The sequence below is a fragment of the Pogona vitticeps genome, chromosome 5 (genome assembly GCF_051106095.1).
Source record: "Pogona vitticeps strain Pit_001003342236 chromosome 5, PviZW2.1, whole genome shotgun sequence".
In the NCBI taxonomy this organism is placed as follows: Eukaryota; Metazoa; Chordata; class Lepidosauria; order Squamata; family Agamidae; genus Pogona; species Pogona vitticeps.
Genome location: NC_135787.1, coordinates 154,995,371 through 155,014,226, shown reverse-complemented (window position 1 = coordinate 155,014,226; position 18,856 = coordinate 154,995,371). Strand labels below are relative to the sequence as shown.

Genomic DNA, 18,856 nt, shown 5'->3' with positions numbered 1-18,856 from the left:
TTAGGGGAAGTGTGACCCCATTCAGGACAGGGAAATGGCCCTCCAGCCTGTCCGGTGAAGCACCCACTAACAGCACTTCCGTCTTGTCAGGATTGAGTTTCAGTTTATTAACCCTCATCCAGAGTCCCTTTAACTGAGAAACAATACAGCTTAAATTTTTCCCCCATAGGACACATATTTCTTGTTGTTTAGTCCTTAAGTCATGTCTGACTCTTTGTGACCCCATGGACCAGAGCACCCCAGGCCCTCCTGTCTTCCACTGCCTTCCAGGGTTGGGTCAGATTCATGTTGGTCGCTTCGATGACACTGTCCAATCAGCTCATTCTCTGTCGTCCCCATCTCCTCTTGCCCTCACACTTTCCCAACATCGGGGTCTTTCCCAGGGAGTCTTCTCTTCTCATGAGATGGCCAAAGTGTTGGAGCCTCTGCTTCAGGATCTGTCCTTCCAGTGACACATATACTGACCCAAATACCATTTGATACAATGTGATTTCTAAATCAGTTCTATTTAGAACAGAGCTTATTGCAAGGCAAATGTACACAGCCCCTAAGTTAAGGCGAGAGATGTAGAGAGATGCTGTGGTGGGAGTGATAAGGCCCCTCACATATACAGATTGGTTACAGATTCTGCAAGGGAGGTGACTGGCTAACAAACAAAAGTATATCTGAATGTATTTATTAGGTGTCATTAAGTAACTTTGTCTATTGTACGTAAAACACGGTATTGCTGCAGCCCTTTCCATGTGATACAGTAGTATATTCTTTCTAGATTGCCCTGAAATAGTCCTCCCCCTTCTCTATGCCACATACTTTATCATTTGTGTATGAGATGATGAGTCATTAGAGGAAAAATGAATCCCAGAACAAATGGAGGCCTTTCGTGGGAGTTTCATAGAGATATCAGAACCAGAATAAATACTTAAGGCTTTGCCAATCATTTGCCTTATTATTTTTACTACATTATTTTTGGCAGTGGCTTATTTCAACAATAGGCTCATCCAAACCTTAGGATGCATTCTTGAACATCATCCACAAAACAAGAAACAGACAATACACAACTGATTGTTTCCAGATTCTGGAGGTCTTTTAGCCACAAGAGGAACAAAAGCTAGTGTACTTTTGCAGAAGTTGCCAATTGTTTACTTCTATCCCTGGATTGATATATTTTCCAATAATAATCTTTTTTTGGCATAAATTTAGGCTAAATAGTAAAAGAAAATTATTTGTACTTGCATATTTGACCATGAACACCTTCTCCAATCTGTACTTTCCTATGTTCAAGACTATTTTTTAAATAAAATAAGGTGAGGGAAAATCTTATTCAGCATTTTCCACTGCAGAGAGTTTTATAAAATTACTATGTACATAACTTATCAGAAAGAAAAACAAGAAAAAGTGAATGAGTCATTTGGTTTAAGTCTTGTGGCTATAACGAGGTTTTAATGTTATTTGTTAAGTCTTGCTTAGGGCTATAAAATGAGCAAGAGGTGGGGGGGAAGGCAATGTCTGTTTGCAATTTGTACATTACTTAAAAATGGTTTTTGCTCTTGAGAAAGCTGTTGTTCATTCTATGGTAGACAGCCTCAACTTCCTCAGGTTGCTTAAAAGGGTTATCTTGCTCCTGTTCCACGGAGAGAACAGATGGGTTGTCCTTTACCATTCGCAGTGTCCACCTGCACTTCATTAAACAGCAGCCGTTTTACATACCACACCACCATGATGACATAGCAGCTTCAGACAACAGCGTGACTAGGATTTTTCCCCCTAAGCCCTTGTATCGCAGAGGATCTGGCAGCCAGTTACCTTCTGACACTGTTTATAGCATATATTGGTCGACCCAGTCCCTTACTCAATCTGCTGTGGGAATTAAAGCAAGCAGCTACACGTCAGAAAGGTAAGTGCCCTCGCATGCTTTAACACTAACAATCCCGCAGCTGAACAAAGTGGTACTGAGAACTTGTCAGAATTTTTGCCAAACTGCAAACTTGACATAGTTGCTTTTGTGTATTTCCTTTCACTGTTTGTTTTGAAATTCGTCACATGCTCTGTGGGTTTTTGTTATACTTTGATGAACATGTTGGCTTCTAGAAGAAGGGTCATTATCAACAGCCAAACCTTAGGGATGAAATGAAGATTTTTCACATGCAATTCTTTGCTCGTCCAACTATTGATTGGTACAAGATTGGATAGTAAATAAAATATCTGTATTGAATTAATAAATCATTGGGTGGTGGAGTTAGACTTGAAAAATAAGTATCCTGCATTTGACTCCATTAAAACTACAATATTATAAAGCATTAATATCAAAACGATTGCAAAAGCACTTTTTTGTGTCAATATATTAATTCTCTATTTCTATGGAGTTATATTGAAATCTTCAGAAAGAAACATTTTTAAGTGGATAAAGATTGTTAGCTTGGTTACAGTTAGTATAAAAGAACGATGTGATTTGGAAGTGCCAAATGACTCTACTGCTGCATGCAACATTTACACAAATTCTACAAAAATATTTTCAAATGTTTATGTCAGGAAAGTGCCCTGAAAATGCAATCTAAGTTCACTGGTAAGTGCACCTATGTAAGATATTTATATTAGTCTACAAAACCTAAGGAAGAATTATTAACAACTTTTTAAAAAGATGTATTGAATCAGCATAGTTATTTAGTATGCTTTAGCAGATCATAGATTAAACAAATTGTTACATGTCATTCCTTACTCACATAACAAACAATTATAAGCTTATAACTAACATTTCAGAATGTATTTTTGTCATATTTCTATATGTCTTTGGTCATATACTTATGATAAATTATTTTCCAGATAAGTATTACATCCACTTAACCCTTTTCATATTTCAAGATTCAAAGGAAGTTAGTAAACTAGTAAGTAAATTTAGCTGAGTTAACCAGTTGTTCTCTGAGTGAACTAGTTTTAGAAATACATTCTGTCCCCAGATGTATGTCACACACAGCAAAAATATTTTAGAACTACAGTATTTATAAGGACACAGAATGCGACTTGAGGCCTTGGGAGTCGGAAAATAACTTTCTGTGCTTTTACAGAAGTAGGGTATATGTGTTCAATTGCTTTACATCAAAGAAGGCTGATGTACCGCATAACACCATCCAATTAACATTAACCTATAATACCCGGAGCTGAAAATTTTGGCTTGGAGTGTGTTCTTATCTAAATCTGTTTACGGCACAGTTTAACTCCACCAAATAAAAAACAAAGCCAAAAATATCTTCCATATGTCTCCCATCTTCCTAATCTTACACTGCCAAAAGACTTTCAAGGCACCAAGTGGCTTCTAGTTAGCACAGGACAAATAAGTAAATATTGGAAGCAAATGACAAAATCTAGAAGAAATACTTACATCTTAGTGTTGAGAATAATTTTAGCAACATTTTCAGCTTCTCTATATTTTACTATGAATTTGTCCAAAAGGTTCTTTCAAAGAGATGGTTAAATTAAAGCAAATATTTGTCATTTTAATAGATATCAAAACAATTAAAATATATATATTTTTATATAAACTGCAAGAGAAATGACAGTGTTTAGGACTAGAAACTTCAAGAGGGTGTGGTCTCCAGCTAATCAGCACAAGCAGTATGTCTTAGTACAATTGTACACATACACCAATTACAAAAATTGGTGCTTATTGGTATTGAATACATGGCGTTTCCACTCACATTTTGTCCTCCTACTATAATTGAACCAGGCATATATGGAGGATTTAAAAGATAGAGGACATCAAGGTATGAACTTTTATTATGATTATCCCAAAACAGTATAGCTGTTCAGGGCTATATGAAAATTGGTTACATGCATAAATCATTAATCTAGGCACTATATGATGATGCAGCAGTTTTTTAAAATGCTTCTGCATAGTTGGCTCAGTGCATATATTATGGACTCCGTAAAGGAAGCCACAGTCTTGAGTTTGCAATAGCTGTCAGGGCTGTTGATGATAGTATATTTTTGAGGTCAAAGGCTGACTGTAAGTCAAAAGTCACTGGATGGCGCATAATAACAAGAATTATGACACTTGGTGGGAGACATATGGAAGTCTATACAATGTACTTAAGAACATTTCTGCAAAGATGGAAAGAAGCATGTGACAAAGAAAAGCACCATTAAACTAATTATTTACCATGAGTCTTTGTTCTTACTGAAGCCGTCTCTCCATCTATTTGTTTCTGCTTTCTGATGATCTAATTAAAATATTATAAACACAACATAAAGGCCCTAGTTTATTGCTTTCATTTTTCTCCCATTTGTATACCAGTGAGAGAGGAAAATGTGAATGCCTTTAGGCCAATTGCAGCGATGTGGATGCATGCCAAAAGAGAAACATGCACATTTATAACAGCTGGTGGCTGTATAAAAGTACTGTCTATGGAGATCCTGTTTCAATAGGTACAACCATACATCACATACTTTCTCCAAGCACATTGAATCATCTCATTTTATTCATCCATGGACAAATATATTGGTTTTAAAAATTTGATGGTTTAAAGTTACACATTTGCTTTGTATCTCATATATCAGTCAGATTTGGGACAAATGTTTTCTGTTCAGATCTATTAGTTTTAGTAGTTAATAGTGCATTCTTTTGTGCTACACTACCGTATCTTTAGTATTTTCACTACATTGCAGTTTTAAATATTTAAGATAGCTTTACAAGACAATAACATTTCATTCGATATCTTGTTTCATTTGTATCTATTAACACCCAATAGCCACTGGCTCTACATTTCCTATAGCTAACTGTAATATTACTGAATAAAATAAAATAGAAAACAATTATTCATTCATAATGTAATAATATATACCTATGACATGGAGACTTTTTACTTATGATATGTCAACTATGCACAAAAATTGCATAGGGGTATGAACTTGTATTTTACTTATCAAAACCTTCCTTTAGGTAATTCTGTGCATTTTATCTCCCTGAACAGAAACAACCCACACTGCAAAGATGCATCTGAATACTCTTCCTCTCTTCTTTTTCTTGATCAGTGGCATCTTCTGTCAATATGATTATGATCCATATTATCCTTCAGAGCCTGATTATGGTTATGCTCCCTCAATGTATGGGCCATCAACAGCAGTATGTGCACCTGAGTGTAATTGCCCTATAACATATCCAACAGCAATGTACTGTGACAATCTTAAATTGAAAAGTCTGCCAATTGTTCCTTCTGGAATTAAATATCTATATCTCCGCAATAATATGATTGAAGGCATAGAAGAGAATGCTTTTGATAATGTAACAGATCTGGAGTGGTTGATCCTCGATAATAATCACCTGGAAAATTCAAAAATTAAAGGCAGAGTCTTTGCCAAATTAAAGAATTTGAAAAAACTGCATATAAATTACAACAACCTAACTGAAATTGTTGGGCCACTTCCCAATACTCTGGATGACCTGCAGCTCACTCATAACAAGATTTCAAAAGCCAATCCTAATACATTTGAAGGATTAGTAAATCTGACTGTCATTCACCTACAGCACAATGCACTCAGTGAAGATACACTTTCTGGGGTTTTTAAAGGCTTAAATTCACTCTTGTACCTTGATCTGAGCTTCAATAAACTTTCTAAGCTGCCTTTGGGACTGCCCCCTAATATACTGATGCTGTATTTTGACAATAATCAGATTACCAACATTCCTGCTGAATACTTCAAGGGTTTTAAAGCACTGCAGTATCTACGTCTGTCTCATAATAAGTTGACCGATTCTGGAATACCAGGCAATGCTTTGAATATCTCCACACTTGTTGAGCTGGATCTCTCTTATAATCATCTGAAAAGCATTCCAACAGTAAATGAACATCTCGAAAATTACTACCTCCAAGTCAACCAAATTAACCGTAAGTAATGTATCCCAATTTTTTAAGATAAAAGAGACAGTGAGATCAACAGTGTTGTTAAGGAAATGGTATATCCTTGGGCTTGATAAAAAATTCTGCATTCTGCTGGTGGAACATCAGAATGCTTTGGAATTAGGAGGATGTGATTTCCCTACTCTCTCCTATTGTAGCCATCCATGCACCTCCAAAACATTCCTTCAAAGGCTAAGAAACCTTTTGAACCCATCTTTTAGGGGCAACAGTGAGGTCTGCATGGAAGGAGAGGTCCCTTATTACCAGGACTTCATCCGATGAATACTTGATTATTAATTCAATAAAACAAGAGGAATTATGACAAAGATCCCATTGGACACTGATGGGATGGAAAGTATTGATCTTGAACAAATGGAGACTTTATTTCTACCTTTTTATGCTTCCACAAGAAGTAATGAACATTTCTTTGCAAAATAAGTGAAAAAGTCAAGCTGCCCAGTGATTGCTGTTTGACTTTATGGCATCCTAGCTCATGTCATCTCAGTTAGATAACTGTAGATCCATAGGAGGCAACAGAAATGGAACTCCAGAAATGGAAAGTTAGGGGGTTTTTTTGTTTGATGAAGTTACTTCACTAATATACAGCCTGAAATACCACAAAATCAATATCAAGATTCCTTTGAGAGGAGGTACTGAGGGCCTGTATTGTGTGTTGGGCTTGTGAGACAGATTAGGGATTCTGTTGGTGTACCACCCACCCTGCTGTGTACCAACAGTCTCCCTGCCTGAGCTGATGGAGGTAGTCTTGGACCTCAGGCTGTTGGTGCTGGGGGACCTCAACATCCATGCCAAGGCTGCTTTGACTGGGACGGCTCAGGACTTCATGGCCGCCATGACAACCATGGGGCTGTCTCAATGTGTCATTGGCCCAACAGATGAGAAGGGCCATACCTTGGACCTGGTTTTCTCAACAGGATTGGAAGGTTGTGGTTTGGACGTGGAGGGGCTTGTCATTACCCCATTGTCATAGTCAGACCACTTCCTGGTGAAGTTTATTCTATTAGCTTCTTCTTCCCTCTGCAAAGGTGGGGGATCCATTAAGATGATCCACCCTCGGAGACTAATGGATCCGGATGGTTTCCTGAATGCTCTGGGGGATTATCTGTCTGATATGGTTGGCGCTCCTGTCAAAGCTCAGGTCACCCTATGGAATAGGGAGATGACCCAGGTGGTTGACACGATTCTGCCTAAGCGCCCTCTCCCTGCTCACCAAGCCCAGACAGCAACTTGGTATACTTCTGAACTGTGGGCGATAAAGTGAGAGGGGAGACGGCTGGAGCACAGGTGGAGGAAGACCCACTGGGAGTTCGATCAAACATGACTTAGAGCCCATTATCGGGCCCGTTTCATGGCAATACGGCTGGCAAAACAGCAATATTTCTCCAGCCATATTGCTTCCTCAGAACGTCATCCAGCTGAGCTGTTTCAGGTTGTCTGGGATCTTCTTCAACCGGGAAATCCGGTGGAGGTCCCTGACTGCTCATCAGCTCACTGTGATGAGTTTGCCATTCATTTTGAGAGAAAAAGCACTCAGATTCACAGTGGATTGGACTCCATCATTACTGCAAAATTGAAAAAAGTGTCCAGTGTGCCGTGCTTAGGTCAAATATTAATGGATGAGTTTCAATTGTTGAGACCTGAGGATGCGGACAAGGTGCTTGGATCTGTCCGTTCTACCACCACTCTGCTTGATCCTTGCCCATCTTGCTTATTGGAAGATCTGCCAGGGGAGTTTGCACTTGGGTCCAGGAGGCTGTGAACGCCTCTTTGAGAGAGGGAGTGGTCCCTACCACCTTGAAAGAGGCGGTAATTCGACCACTCCTTAAAAAGCCTAACCTGGACCCAAGGCTTGTGGATAACTACCGACCAGTAGCGAACCTCCATTATTTGGGAAAAGTGTTGGAGCGGGTTGTGGCCGGGCAACTCCAGGCGCTACTGGATGAAACAGATTTTCTGGATCCATTTCAATTGGGTTTCAGGCCGGGTTTTGGTACAGAGACTGCCTTGGTCGCCCTGTACGTTGACCTTTGCTGGGAGAGAGACAGGGGGAGTGTGACCCTGTTGATACTCCTGGACCTCTCAGCGCCTTTCAACACCATCCATCATGGTGTCCTTCTGGATAGGCTGGCTGGGTTGGGTTGGGGGCACTGTTTTACGGTGCTTCCGCTCCTTCCTGGCTGACCGTGTCCAGAGGGTGGTGCTGGGGGACGGTCGCTCTGCCCCATGGCATTTATGTTATGGGGTTCCTCAGGGCTCGATACTGTCCCCCCTGCTGGGAGAGGTCATCAGGAGGTTTGGGCTGAGGAGTCAGCAATATGCTGATGACACTCAACTCTATCTCTCGTTTTTCACCAATCCAGGTGAGGCAGTTTCTGTGCTGAACTTGTGTCTGGACCTGATAATGGACTGTATGAGGATTAATATAAATTGAAACTCAATCCAGATAAGACGGAAGTGCTGTTAGTGGGTGCTTCGCCGGACAGGTTGGAGGGCCATTTCCCTGCCCTGAATGGGGTTACACTCCCCCTAAGGGACAGGGTCCACAGCCTCGGGGTGCCCCTGGACCCCAGTCTAACTCTGGAAGCCCAGGTGGACTCGGTGGCCAGGGGCACGTTCCTTCAGCTGCGGAAATTGTACCAGCTACAACCCTACCCAGACGAGCAGAGTCTCATGAAAGTTACACACGCACTAGTAACATCACGTATAGATTATTGCAATGTGCTCTACGTGAGTGGGGCTGCCTTTGAAGATGGTTTGGCGACTGCAACTGGTCCAGAATTGAGCTGCGTGGCTGGTGAGTGGTGTGGCTGCTAGGGAACACATCAAGCCAATTCTGATTAAATTACATTGGTTACCAGTTGCTGCCCGGGCCCAAATCAAGGTGCTTGTTTTGACATATAAAGCCCTAAACAGCCTGGGCCCTGGATACCTGAAGGATCGTCTCCTTCCATATGAGCCTACCTGACAGTTAAGATCTAGCCAGGGGGCCCTTTTGAAAGAGCCGTCCCTCTCGATTGAGATTCGTCTGGCGCCAATGTTGATGATATTTCGGCACCAGGTCAAAACCTTCCAGTTCCAGAAGGCTTTTAATTGAAATAACATCAACTGTCCTGATGGCAATTTTTAGAGTATCTATTTTAATTGTATTTTAATCATTTTATCTTTTATTGTATTTTAATTGAACTTTTATTATTGTAAGCCGCCCAGAGACCTTTGGGTAGAGTGGGTGACATATAAGTTAAATAAATAAATAAATAAATAAGATGATTTTAAAGAAGGCAGATATATAAAAATCATGTAAACAAGCTGTAACATATAAGTAGATGAACAAATGTAACATCTGACAATATAAAAGATGCCCCTATTAACAAGACAAGGCTGGATAAATCAGTGAGTTAGGCATGTTGGCTCTGGAGCCAGAGGATATGAGTATGATTCTCCACCGTGTCTCCTAATAGAAGAGCCAACCCGTGCAGACTTGGACAAGCTGCATAGTTCCAGAGTGCCCCTGGAAGATGGAATGATAGACCACTTCTGAGTATATCTAGAAAGCCATGCAAAGAATTGCCACAAGTTGGAACTGACTTGATGGCGCATAATGTTTTCTACCCAGTGTGGTGCAGTAGATAGAATGATAGAGTAGTACTTAGGAGGTCTAAGTTTGAATTTCTGTTTGGCCATAGAAACCTATGGGGATGGTGGAACTGGTAAAACCTCTCCTTAAATATCTCACTTACCTTGAAAGTTATATTAGCATTTTGACTTAGCAGCCTATAACATATTGATAGACATACCTGTGTGTTATTCAAGTTTGTGGTTGCACCTGGGGGATTCTAAATTGTAATTGTAGCTCTGGATGGTTGGAAGAAGGGAGACAAATAGCACCTGCTATTCACCTGCTATAGCCTTTTTTGTTTGGATCAGGACAACCTCACAATAAAGTTTCCAGTTAGAAAACTACACCAAGTTTCACGTGAAATTTCCTTCAAATTACTGTATGCTGGAAAAGGTACAGCTGGTGGAGAATGTTGTTGAAAGGAGCAGCAAGGCAGGATCATGTCACACCACCACAAAAGTTCTATGCTAACTGCAGGAAACAACTGGGTTCAGTTCAACATGCAGATTTTAATTGATAAATCCCTAAATGGGTCAAAACTGAATTACATTTCGGATCTCTTTGCCCAATACCAACCAAACCAAATGATGTGATCAGTGGAGGGTCTCTCCTGGTGGTAACCCAGAGTACAGTTAGTTCATGTTGCTAAGAGGAGAAGCAGAACTTTTATGATGGTTGTTTCCTCATTACACAATCCTCTTCCTGTAAATATCCAGTTTGCCCCAAAATTATTTTCACTCAGATGTAAGATGAAAAGTATGTATTTCCGTAACCTCTTGGAGCATACCGAACACTGTATGTATTTAATTTTGCTGCTGGCTGATGCTATAGTATTTGGTATTGATTTGTGATTTTTGTGTTTGTTTAAGCCATTCTGGATTCATTCAAAAGTGGTAAAGAATAATGACAGACAGACAGACAGACAGACAGACAGACAGACAGACAGACAGACAGATAGATCTTCATGAGGCATCAGGAGATTCAATAGATGCATTAGAATCCAGTAACAGTTACAGTTACATGCAACACTTGCTATTTCATTCAGGTGGAAACAAACAATGGCTAAAATCATAGCTAGAATAGGCTCATTGACTCAATGGAACTTACAGAGGAATTGACTCATCAAGTTGCCACTGATTCTATGGGCCTACTGTAGTTGTGACGTACTACTGGATTTCAACCAATACACATGCAATGGGCTGTTAGCGCTACTAATTTCAGGGTTTTTTTTGGATTTATTCCAATGATAATACAGTGGTGCCTCGCATAGCGAATGCTTCGCTATGCGGTGAATCCACACAACGATGGGTCCCGGGCCATCGCTGGAGCGTTCGCTCAGCGATGGCCCCTATGGGCTTTTTTCACTATGCGAAGCATAGCGAACAGCTGATCGGTGGTTCCAAAATGGCCGCCGCTAAAACAAAATGGCGGCCGCTGTTTTGCCTCGCTAACAAGGCATCCAAAATGGCCACTGCAATGGAGAAAACTCGCAGAATGGTGAGTTTTAAGTCCATAGGAACGTATTCAATCAGTTTTAATACGTTCCTATGGACTTTTTTGTTTCACTTAATGATGGATTCACTGAGCAAGGGTTAATCCGGAACGGATTAACCTCGCTAAGTGAGGCACCACTGTATTTCAAGATCAAACAAGGATAGGTTGAAGAAGTGAAAATATATTACAGCTGAAGTTATCAGTAGATAAAACTGGTCACCCTGAACATTTATTTCCACAAGAAGCAACAGTTCACAGCAATAGGCATCAAACTAGGCAAAAAAAAAAAAAAAAAAGGCTTCCTGGAACTATACAGAGCAACAAAGGGCCACTGCTTATAATAATCTATGCTACTTTGTCCAATGCAAATGTGAGGTATGAGATTGATGAGACAGCTTTGCTTATAAATCTATTTTGGCTGCTGTTCCATTACACAATTATTTCCATCCCTATTTTCTGATTGTAAAAGTTTCACTAGAAGGATCTAAAACACAAGGTGGAAAATTCTCAACTATAGATGGGCGTGAACTTCGGTTCAGAGGTTTGTGCCAGTTCCTACACATAGCACCACAGATGTCATATGTTCCCTTCCCCTGCCTCCCTGGACAATTACCCACTCACTAGCTGGGCCACACTCCTCTCATCCTCTTCCTTGGCTGTTTGACCAATCTCTGGCAGGAGCATGGGGTTGCCTGTCCTGCCTTCTTTGTCTGAGTATGCAATCTGTTAAGGAGCCAGGGAAACCCATGCTCCTGCCAGAGACTGACTAAACAGCTGAAGAGGAGCACGTGCTGGCTGGTGAATGGGGGATCCAGCTGAGGGGGGAGGGGAACACATGGGAACACACTGTGGTGCCATGTGTACGAATCAGCATAAACCTCCAAACTGAGGTTTCTGCCCATCTCTAGTCTCAACCTATAGGCAGTATAAGAAGAAAATGGAGAGGAATGGTACTCATTATGCATTTAATAAGTTACATCCTCCACCCATAGAATTCTGCAACTACTATGCATAATCATTAAAATTCTACAACCATTAGTTTATCACATAAACAGTGTTACCTACTAGTCTTCCATTTGCCCAGACCAAAGTATTAAGACAAGACTTTTTCAGTCAGTCAGAAGCTCCTATTTCTAACAGTTGACTCTGCCCAATTAGCATATAGATAACATGGATGGTGGGCTGTCAGCTTATCTTAAACAAGCTGAGGAACTCCCAACTATTAGCATGACTATTGACATATATAAAATATACTTCGCTCTTCAACAACACTGGAATTAGGGGTGTCAGACCCCTGTATAGTTCAAAAGCTATATATAATGCTTATGCCCCTCAAAACATTACTACAAAGCATAAACAGTTGATTTACACACACACACACACACACACACACACAAAATCCCTTTGTTAGGGTTCTCTTCCATGGCATTGACGATCTTTCCTTATGATTCTCTGATCTAGAGGCTGAATTAGAGATGTTGTTGTTCGGGGACAAGTAGACCACTTTGTCATCTTCAGTGTCAAACTTAAGGGGATTCTGGGTTGAAAGGGGCACAGTATTCATTCATTCATTCATTCATTCATTCATTCATTCATTCATTCATTCATTCAATTTAAAAATCAGTCCATAATATAAACCATGCTGCTCAAACCCATGTAACTCAAGGGATGAATATATGTCAGGATAGATAAACAAATGTACTCTACCTAGGGCCACTATCCAGGGGATTTTTTTAAAAAAAAAAAACAAAACACCTCCCATTCCCATGAATCCAAGAGCACATGAGCAGGCCAACAATTTAAAACCTCATTTGTCCATTTTGATAAGGAGTTCAAACAAAGATAGCACATCAGTCTAAATAGAAATACTGTATATGCATTGGATAGATATGTTTGTGCATCAGAAACGAAAAGTCTTCTGGAATCTTAAATAACACAGGGGGAGTGGAGTTTTTTTTTGTACAAACATTTGTGGACTGAAGGCCGCTCTGTAAGATGCATATACACATAAAATGTATTAATTTGTAAATTGTTTTGATAGAAATATGCTATCTACATCGCAAGTAGTAATTGTACTGTCTTATTCTGCTTTGATCAGACTTTATTTGGAGGAAAGTGCCCAGTTTTGGGCACCACAGTTTAAGAAAGATATTAATGAATATGACCAGCAGGGGGCAACAAAGATTGTGCAAGACTTGGAGGCCCAAGCTCTATGTGGAAAGGTTGGAAACACTGAACAGACAGCTCATGACCAAGACAGGAGGGGGGAGGACTCCACTAAAATGTTGGAATGAGATGCCCTTTCCGGTCCTGTGAGTCCTCCCCCCTCCAAAATATATGATTCGGTGAGATCATAATAGTTACATTCTAAACATCAAAAAGCAACACAAAAAATCTGTCTCAAATCAGGTCTTTCCCAAAGTCCCTTGCCAAACTGATATTACAGTTCTAGAAAATTAATGATTATTCAATTAGCCGTACTTGGAGTGTTTTTTATTGCTTCAGAATATTTCTCTAAAAAAGTAATCGCACACCCATCATTGGTACTAGTATGTTTTATCTTACTATTCAGCTATTATAACTTTTGCCTAATAAGAAGCCACTGGCAATGGTGCAGCTAAAAAATATTGTAAATAAAAAATATTGTAAATAAAATACAGTAAGTGCAAGAAATTGACATGACGTATTCAAGAACATAGGACTGGATGTTTGTTGTGATCAAATTAAACATTCAGTTATAAACCAACATCTGACAGCTTGGTGTATGGAGGCCTTGTGCACTTAGGTAAAGGTAAAGGTTCCCCTTGACATTTTAGTCAGTCGTGTTCGACTCTAGGGGGCGGTGCTCATCCCTGTTTCCAAGCCATAGAGCCAGCGTTTGTCCGAAGACAGTTTCCGTTGTCACGTGGCCAGCGCGGCTATATACGGAACGCTGTTTACCTTCCCACCGAGGTGTTACCTATTTATCTACTTGCATTTGCATGCTTTCAAACTGCTAGGTTGGCAGGAGCTGGGACAAGCGACGGGAGCTCACTCTGTCGCATGGACTTGATCTTATAACTGCTGGTCTTCTGACCCTGCAGCGCACAAAGGCTTCTGTGGTTTAGCTCGCAGAGCCACCACGTCCCCTTGTGCACTTAGGTCAACCAAATTGGAGGCTGGTTGGGAAAGAGCAAACCCACTTGTTCTCAGAGCAAGAATTTACAGAGTTCAGCCATGAAGGCTGTAAATAGTTTGTACCTTTGTGTCTACTTTATTGCCAGTTCTACTACCTATGGGACTATTATACATGGTCACTACAAGATGGTGGAAAGAGCTGCACAAGGACAATTTGGATGTCACCTTTTTGCTGACTTTTTCCTAATCGGATACCTGTTAGCCATGGCATAAGGGGAGGGCATCTGGGGAAGATGATGGTGTGAAGCAGCAGCAGAGGGGCAGTTCAGAAAACTCTCCTCATCCCCACTTCTTCCATCCAAATCAACTCCTCCTGCTGCTTTTTTTCAGCTCTTTGCCAGGAACTTGGGCTCCTTTACCTCAGTTTGCCATCTACATTTTTTAAATATGTCTCAATGACAAAGGAATTTGATTGAGTAACAGAACATACCAAAGCAGAACAATTTCATATCCGGAAAGAATGAACAAAGTATAAAGTAGGAGAGAACTAAATCCAATCAACATCCAGGGGGGAAAACTATTTAAATATCAGCCTGACTAGCTTAAGCAGAGCACAGCAAAAAACTAAAATATTTTGGCCAAGATTCAAAGTCTCCCCCGTTTCCTACAAGCCCTCCATATATTCTGAAAATCTGCTCTGAAGGCCTGAAGATCTGAAAGGCTATCTCTGGTATACCAGCTATGAAACGTTTTGCTAATATAATAAAATCTTTATGAAGGGCATATAGAGCAGACAAAGTGGAACAGTTAGTGGATTTAGTGTTAAGCAGAACCTGAGAGAAATACAAATAGCCCCACCACAAATGACATGCATGCAGGAATTCTGAGTATTTTATAATATTGGATCAGCCTAGCCAGGAATTTGGATGAAACCTTCAGATATGATTATGAAGCGAACTTCAACTCATTTATTTTTAGGAGAACAGAGGGGAGGCATTAAATCTAAACCATGTAAGATGGGCAGAAGCTTCTTTTTTTCTTTTTCTTCTGACTTATATAACACCCAATACTGCTAGAGCACTCTCTGGGCAGTTTACAGAGAGTAATTATGCAAGGAATACTTTGCCCCCCACCTCCACCCCTGCAAGTTTGGTTCTCGTTTTACCTACCTCAGAAGGATGGAAGGCTGAGTTAACTACCTGAGCCAGCTACCTGAACCCATCTGAATCAAACTCAGATCATGAGCAGGGGCTTCACCGCAATACTGTAGAATAACCACTGTGCCACAGGGAACCTTCTAGACCCAAATAGATTGCAACTGAGGTAACAGAATAGAAATTACAACTTTTAAAACTGTACTTCACTCCCTTTTAAACTAAGTAGTGGTCTGTGGTCCTTAACATTTACAGCAGACAGGTCTAAAACTTTTAGACCATAATAATTACACAATGTATTTTGTTGATTGCCAACTAAATGCCTTCATGGTCGAGTTGCTTCTTCTGTTTTTCCCACAAATAAATTATCCTTCTATTTGAACCTTGCTACCTCTTTCAGTCTCTTGAAAAATAAAATCTTATTTGAAGCGTTATTTGATTAGTACCAGGTTTCAACAGTACATGCATCCCTACTAGAATATATCAAGATTCAGTAAATTTGGAAACAATTAAGATTTAGTATATTGAACATAGTAAAATCTTGGCATTGCCTTCCTGGCAGCTGTATCAGATTCACCATAGTGTACTGTTGTCATTTCCAGTATGACAAATGCTCTTAAATGAGGCATACTTTTATGCTCATTAGTATAGCAAGCTATGACTCCAACCTTTGCTGTTTAATTATTCTAATATCATTTCTCTAAAAGTTCAAAGACTGAGAACCAAGATTTAGAACCAAGACTTAGAATACATATGTACTGAAATGGGCTTTGTCACTTTTGATTTTTGTCACCCTACATTTGATTTTTATATATTTTTTTTCTGGGAAGAAATCTCAAGCTGTACAAGCCTACTATAATTTCTGTACAGAATGACATCTTTCCTGTATAGGATTCACCAGAAAGAATATGAAGCTGCATAGAACATGGCAGTTTCCTGGGCAAATGGAAAGCAAATGGAAAAAAAAAGAAAAAAGTGGGACAAGATTAGACTCTTTAGAAATCTCGCTGGTGCACAGGTGATATTAAGCAGGGCTCTCAGCATAGGCAAGAACAAGAAATTTTTCAAGAGCTTGTAATGTGCGTACCTTATACACTCAACATCTATAACCTTGATTAGCGAAGGTTTAATATGTGCTAAAGACAGTGTTGTTGCTCTGCTACTAACAATGTTTCATTGACATTGCAGAATTTCCTGTGAGCAGCTTTTGTAAAGTTGTTGGAGTACTGGCCTATTCCAGGGTCAGACATCTGCGTCTGGATGCAAACAATCTGACGAGAGCTGATCTTCCCCATGAACTGTACAACTGTCTCCGAATGGCTGCCGAAATCTCTTTGGAATGAATTGTGCCTCCCATCGTTCAGAGGTCACCTCTATTGCGCTTTACACCACCACAATACTTTAAAACTAGAATATCATCTTGCGTAATATCTAACATGTTTGTTAATAAATAGCATGATTCTGGCCATCTATTTTTTAAAAAGTGTGTATATTCTAGCAAATCAATGATGCCAAAGTTTTGTACAGCTATAATGTCCCATAGATTATGGGCAAGGTTTCCCTCCCCCACTCCCCATATTTTTTCCTCTTAGACTATTTAGGTCAGACAACAAAGTACAGCCTGAGTTTGAAAGGTTTTCAAAAAAGCACTGGTGTACACTTACTATAAACACGCAATACACTCCTTGTGAGTGTACAGTTCTACTCAGGTTTGCAGAAGTCAGGTATATTCTAATCTAGATGGAATGTTTAGTATGTTAGGGCTGGAACATATATTTACACTATTTCTACATTCAAGTTCTCTCCTGTTTTACAATTTTGCTTTGTTCCATTGCTGCAACCATGTTCCACAAAAAAGCAATAATCATTTATAGCTACATAAACTAGTAAGATCTATAGAGAGTTGTATTTTAAGACCCTAGTTAAGCATGATTCATGTGAACAATGGGGGAAAAAAGACAACATTTAGCAGGGTATTATTTTGGCAATACTTCTATGTTCGTTAAGTGAAACTGTTATGGCAATGTTTGTTTAAAGCTCAAAAGCAAAATCTATTATTTTACAGCGAAAAATGTACACAATTGTTTTATTCATTTATTTGCATGCAATATTTAACACGACTGTAGAAATAAAACATAGCAAATGAAAAATACTGAGTGCAAATTATTGTCAAAATAGTTTTTCATTTTTAAGACTAAGTGTAGGTAAAAACAATCAAAAAGGCTATTTTATATTTTGCTGAATTTTGTAAGGTTGCAACTCCATTAAATAAATTGTTTTCTATATTTTGTGGTTTTAAACGTTTTTAAAACACCACTTAGATTAATGATTATTACTATTTACTTTACATCTAGTTCTAATGAGATTATATACAAATCAAATAATACTTTATAAAACATGTGAAATTCATGGGATATGTGCATACACCAATATATGTAAAGTTACAGACAATCACTTCTGGTACAACTATATTGGACAGTGTTAATTTTTAATGAACTGGAAACCAGAGAGAATGATGGATGTCAAGGTAACAAAGGCTTGAATGGAAAATACCTCAGATTCAATTCTGACATCTCTTGTTACGATGTCCTTCTCTGAAGACCCGAAAAGCCACTACTGGTCGTTCTTGGTTTTGTGTACCATGGAGTTGCTTCTGACCCTATGAGTTACTGACTCCAAACGGCCTATCATTGATAGTGTTTCTCACCCCTTGCAAAATCAAAGGTGTGGCTTTCTTTTTGAATCAATATACAATATATGATATATGTTTTTCCCCTTTCCTGTTGCCTTCACGTTTTTAAAGCCTATTGTCTTTTCTAGCGAGTCTTGTCCTCTCAGTGTGGGTTACTAGTGTAGTATAGAGGTTGGAGTGACAGATTAGGACTCTGGAGAACAAGGTTCAAATGCCCACTTGGCCAGGGAAACTCACTGGGGGAGTGGACTGGTAAAACCACTTCTTAAACATCTCTCTTACCTTGAAAACCCTATTAGGGTCCCCATAAGTCAGTTCTTTGATGGCACAGAACACACATACACACATCTTTTCATGAATTGCCCAAAGTATGACAGACTCAATTAGTTATTTTTTGTTTTAGAGAGAGTTCAGAATGAATTAGATCTCTCTGTATTCTGTACTATAAAGTCAGAACTGACTTACATCAACCCTAGTGGGGCTTTCCATCTAGGACATACTTATTTGTCTTTCTGGACAGTCCATAGTATCTGTAAAGTACAGTAGTCAATATAAGTTTTAATTAGATGACAGTAGCCTGATTTGGTATTAGATGGATGGATTCCTTTAGCAAACCTGCTCCTGCCCATGAAACACAGGATTTGGGGATACCTCATTTTATTAGTCCAAAGAGAAAGCAAATACAGAACTATACAGAAGTGTCAATACTATCCATAACGAGGAAAAATGGTGGATCAGTAACCATCACATTTATAGAGCACTACTAATTAAGGGAGTCTCTGGTTAGTCTACCTCTTTTGGATAGGTATGGCAATATCTTGAGACACTGAATTGCTGGATAGCTCAAGTGGTTTAAGCATCTGGTGTGGAG

At 39.5% G+C, this 18,856-nt stretch overlaps 1 protein-coding gene across 1 annotated transcript; it reads left to right on the top strand.

Annotated features, from left to right (window-relative positions):
- Positions 1-936: 936 nt before the first annotated feature.
- LUM (lumican) lies at positions 937-17,443 on the top strand. The gene is made up of 4 exons (XM_020777431.3): positions 937-1,304; positions 1,667-1,894; positions 4,965-5,879; positions 16,482-17,443. Exons 3-4 carry the CDS (start codon positions 4,985-4,987, stop codon positions 16,634-16,636), a joined length of 1,050 nt encoding a protein of 349 aa, XP_020633090.2. The 5' UTR covers positions 937-1,304; positions 1,667-1,894; positions 4,965-4,984; the 3' UTR covers positions 16,637-17,443.
- Positions 17,444-18,856: the final 1,413 nt, after the last annotated feature.

Excerpts from the sequence above, each read along its gene's own strand:
- LUM (XM_020777431.3), top strand. The coding sequence starts at position 4,985 with ATGCATCTGAATACTCTTCCTCTCTTCTTTTTCTTGATCAGTGGCATC. Across the intron at positions 5,880-16,481 it reads CCAAGTCAACCAAATTAACC|AATTTCCTGTGAGCAGCTTT; the intron begins GTAAGTAATGTA and ends TTGACATTGCAG.